This window comes from Loa loa, assembly GCF_000183805.2.
Source record: "Loa loa unplaced genomic scaffold supercont3.1020, whole genome shotgun sequence".
Classification (NCBI taxonomy): Eukaryota; Metazoa; Nematoda; class Chromadorea; order Rhabditida; family Onchocercidae; genus Loa; species Loa loa.
Window position 1 is genome coordinate 1 of NW_018109200.1, and position 5,101 is coordinate 5,101.

The following is a 5,101-nucleotide window of genomic DNA, read 5'->3' on the forward strand; positions in this document are numbered from 1 at the left end:
TTTGTAGGAAGCAAAGCAAATATCCAATGAATTCGTTTTTAAATCCGAATAATCTTTGCTCCAAACAATTTGTATGTCGTAGATAAAAACAGTCTTTTCTTTTTTTTTGTGATGAATTTTGCAAAATTTACAGTAATGCTCTGATTATTTCGCAATTTTTTTACATGTTATAACATTGTCTTTTTGTATTTCAATTTATCTGCAACCCTTTTCATGAGGTTTTCGTCGGGGATTAAAAGCATATTCATCAACCATCGAGTTAGAGATAGGAAATTTGAATGTAAGAGAAAAAAAATATAAGAAACATTGCGAATCGCACAGATCAAAAGCTATTTGAACCTTTGGTCGTTTAATTCAGTTCAATGTGATATAAAAAGGCTTCTATTCAAACATTTCTACCATTTTAAAATTTTGTATTTTACTTTGTTCCTCATCATGTCGATAACACAAATCATTGGGTTCAGTCTTCTGGTTTGCATCACTTTGGCTTATAATAAAACTTTCTCTCCACTTAATCCCCCCGTATATCATTATCCTGGCTATAACCCAGGTGTCAGTCTGAACCTTTACCATGCATCTGATATCGTCGACAACAATTTGGAGACAGTGCCTGACCATAATGACGATACATACAAGAGCGACCGGGAACAAGTGACGATAATAACAAATGATGAACAATCCCAGGAAGTCACCGACGGCTTCGCTTATAATATCGAACGGGAAAATACTGATCGAGAATTGTTGGGAATAAACGTTGACAAAGATCTCTTCCCTGAACTCATCTGCAGTTTATCACCATTTAATTCAGATACCAGTACAAGCAGTATTGGTGGAGAATCACCTGGAATAAATGGTAAGGTATTAGGCAATCGCTTTTTCTTCCAACCCTTACAGTTCAAAAAATCGCGTGAAAATGAGATTGCAAAAAATTAAGGACGAAACTGATTTCGTTACAGCAGAAAATTCGCAGTTATTTGATCTACGATATCCGTCCATTAAGGAAAATTTTTTGTCCCTAATATATGAACATTTTCTAGAAAAAGAAAGTGAACATTTTCTAGTAATTCAAGTGAAATGTGATGTGATAAGCTTATTTTGTGCATTACCAGGATCAGTTTTCAAATTACATTAATTATTTAGCAACTACAGTAATGGAGTGCTAATTACAAATACAAATATTATGAGAAGGAGTTTTTTCAGAACAAAATCGTGAATGTCCTCATATCGGATGCAATGCGAGCTCTGAGAATCGCGGTGAATATAGAAAACGCAAGAAAACGCACGACGAACCATTCACTTACAAACACAAACGATCCGATTGTGGACGAACTTTCAATCATTCATCGTTTACCTCTCACAATGAAACACATCAAACTAAACATCAATGTGAAAGCCGTAAGAGATTCTTCACCTTTAAGCACAACATGAAAAGTCACGAGGAGCTACACTCTAGAACTTCTTATTAGTTTCGCAAATTTAGCAAAATTTCAAGCACGTTTTTCTATCTGGAATAGCAGAATGCACCTAAAAATGTGCTGCACAACATCCGCGACCATGGAGGAGCAATGCAAAATTCAATAAATATTGCAATGCAGAAAACGAAGCCAAACTGCGGCAAAGTGTCCATTTCTTTTGGCGCAGTGAGGCAGCATTTAGAAAATATTCGTTGTAGACCTAACTGCAACACATCCACAATTCGGGCATATACAATGCACGAAAAGGTGTGTAAGTATCAGAAATTGCGCGGCATCTTCAGTGCTGCCATCAAAACAGATGCCAATTTATAGTCTCATTTTGACATTGGCTTTCTGATCTGTTTTGTTTTCATTCTCCTTACGATCCCATATATCATAAGAGTAATTAGTGGCAGAAAAAAAGTACGGCTACTTTTTTAAATTAATTCCTATCAAAAATCATACTGTTTATTCTATTCTTCATGATCGCCCGATATTATAAGAGTTTTTCAGAAAACGAAATTCGTGAGTGTTCTTATCGCAGATGTACTTTTCACACGAACAATCGCAAAGAATATAGAGAACACAGGAAAAAGCACGGCAAACCATTTATTTACGAATGTAAAGAACCCAATTGTGGAAAACAGTACAATCATAGCACATCATTTTACTCTCACAGGAAGAGAAATCATCAACCACATCAATCTAAATCTCAATGCGAAAACTGTAACAAATGCTTCAACCGCAAGGACCACTTGAAAAGACACCAGAAAGGATGCTTCGGAAATTCACGTTAGTTTTGCAAATTTAGCAAAATTTCAAGCACGTTTTTTTCATTTGCAATAGTAGAACACAGATGAAAATGTGCTGCGGAACATGCACGACCATAGGGTAGCAATGCAAAATTCAATAAATAAAGGAAGCTAAACTGCGGCAAAGTGTTCATTTCTTTTAGCGCAGTGAGGCAGCATTTAGAAAATATTCGTTCTAGACCTAATTGCGGCACATCCGCAATTCTGGCATACTTTGAGAAATGCAAAAAGGGTGCAAAGGCATCAGAAGTATCTTTAGTGCTATTGTCATAACGGATGCCAATTTATAGTCTCATTTTGACATTGGCTTTCTGATCTGTTTTGTTTTCATTCTCCTTACTATCCCATATATTATAGCAACAGTAATTATTAGCAGAACTGGTTATTGTTTTAAAATTAATTATCAAAAATCGATTTGTTCATCCGATCCTTCGTAATCGCTCGATATTATAAGAGTTTTTCAGAAAAGGGAATTCGTGAGTATTCTTATCCCAGATGTACTTTTCACACGAACAGTCAAAAAGATACAGAACACAAGAAAACGCGCGGCAAACCATTTATTTACGAATGTAAAGAACCGAATTGTGGAAAAAAGTACAATTATAGTGGATCATTAGCCAATCACAGGAAAAGAAAACATCATCTAAATATCAATGCGGAAACTGTAACAAATCCTTCACCCGAAAGTACATCTTGAAAACACACATGGAGCGATGCTTCATGACTTACCGTTAGCTTCGCGAATTTAGCAAAATTTCAAGCACGTTTTTTCATCTGAAATAGCAGAATATACATTATTTTATTGCTGTATTTATTGTTTATTGGGTAAACAATATAAGCAATATCAAATTGCATCGAAAGGATATAAAAGTGTACAAAATTTGAATATCAAAATAATTGGTAATAGCCAATTTACTTATTTAATGATGAATTATTAAAAACTGAATTGTAATTGTTAATTCTTTTCCTTCTGGGAAGAAAACTTTGTATTTTCTCCTTAATCCTTCTGTAAGGCGCATGGAAAATAACAAAACGTTAAACTTGCAAGCTTGAGACGTAATTTGAGTTGACAACTAACAATTATTCCACAGAATTACTAATTTTTTAACAATTAATTTTTAAGAATATTTAATAGTTTAGGATTACTTCACCTCTATGTGACAATAGTCCCTTGTAGCGTTGAGAAATGTACTGTTAAAATTATACGTTTGCATTGATGAATGATTTATTTATGGCACATCATTGATTGAATTGCTGTTTTGCATGCGAAATGCAAGCTATATGCAGTTGCATATATGTTACGGAAAGATAATTTGGATAGTTTGAAAACTCTTCCTAACGTAAAGCCACAATACTCTTCGCTCTGAGCATAGCAATGGGTCGAAAATTTATCAAGAAGACATATTATCAGTTTCAAACTGATGTCATATCAATGACAGTATGAGGATGTAAATTATGATTATAATCGTCTATATTCCGTTTTTTTTGCAATTTTTATTGTAATAAATTTATATAATTCGCTATTTTTTTTAAATGTGAATCATTTTTTCTATTTCCAAAATATTCGATAATTAATTTGAAAGAATGGATATATTTTGGAAGAATTCCAATGACAGTTATCAAATGGCGACAGAAAAAAGAAAGAGACAAGAATTCGTAAAAGTTCTTTCAAAGATTTTCATATTTCATTTGTTGGAAGACACCAATTTGTTATGCAAAAATAAAAAAGCTCAAAGAATTGTTTTGTTTTGCTACCGTAAAAAAATATATAACGAAACTTCCTTTCGCTAATTTTTCCCATTAGATGATCGAAATATGCACCAAAATGATTGAAATTCATTAGTTCGTGCCAAATGAAGTCATTATTTTTAAGCAAATAGAATATTTGAAATCTTTTAAAAGACGAACTTTTCTGTCTTGTTTTTCTTTCTGTCTCTATCACATACTTTACTGGGATTTCACATTCTTTCTTTTCAATTTCAATTTCGAATATTTATTTTGAGGATATTTTAAATGGCAAAAGAGGAAAACTAAAGTTAACTTTTACTAATTTTAGTCATTCTTTCATCTTTTTCCAATTGTCATGAATCATTTTTTCCGCGTAGATATTCAAATGATGTCAGAAAGCGCCAAAAACGATAAAAATCTTCTAAGAAATGACTTTTCACACCTCTTTTTACTATGGCATTTATCTTGAAGATACTGTCTTTTTTGTTGCAATTTTTTGCTCACAGTTTGGTTCTGTTTTAATTCCTTATCATAATTAATTGAATTAAATGAGATCGATTTGTATGTATTATCTCCATCTGTTAAAATATCAACTTGATAATGAGAACCGTTGCATATATCATTTGGGAAAATAATAATGTGAGTTTTTACACGACACAATTTCTACTAATTAGCCAACCTACAATTAATTAACAATGAGTGTTAATTGATTGCATTGTTGGGAATAGATTTTACTTCAAAATTTTTGGAATATATTTCATATTGCTCTATATTGGTCTAGTTTTTTATTTTTTCTGATCTGATATGTTTAAGTAGCGCAAATTGTGGGAGAACTCGTCGACAATTGTTGTTATTCAAATTTCTCATCTTTGTTTAATTGAAACAATTTCAATTTCTAATCGCTCAATTTATAAATTTATTTTATTTCGTATTATTTGAGAATGATTTAAAGCCTCTTAAGTAAAGAACAATTTTAATGCTTACACTTGCAGTAATGTTAACTAAACTTTTTGCACTTTTTATCTTTCCTACAATCGATTCCTGTGTTATGCAGTTAATACCGTATATGCAAATTATAAACGCTTTATCAGTAATATAATTACGATT

General features: G+C 32.3%; 2 protein-coding genes across 2 annotated transcripts; both read left to right on the plus strand.

Annotated features, from left to right (window-relative positions):
* Positions 1-435: 435 nt before the first annotated feature.
* On the plus strand, positions 436-2,213 carry LOAG_12468 (hypothetical protein; the record flags this gene model as incomplete). Its single annotated transcript, XM_003147982.1, has 4 exons — positions 436-858; positions 1,201-1,395; positions 1,518-1,721; positions 1,968-2,213. 4 exons carry the CDS (start codon positions 436-438, stop codon positions 2,211-2,213), a joined length of 1,068 nt encoding a protein of 355 aa, XP_003148030.1.
* Positions 2,214-2,487: 274 nt separating this feature from the next.
* Positions 2,488-2,963, plus strand: LOAG_19041 (hypothetical protein; the record flags this gene model as incomplete). The annotated part of the gene is made up of 2 exons (XM_020451697.1): positions 2,488-2,515; positions 2,731-2,963. The coding sequence occupies 2 exons, from the start codon at positions 2,488-2,490 to the stop codon at positions 2,961-2,963; spliced, it is 261 nt and encodes an 86-aa protein (XP_020304501.1).
* Positions 2,964-5,101: the final 2,138 nt, after the last annotated feature.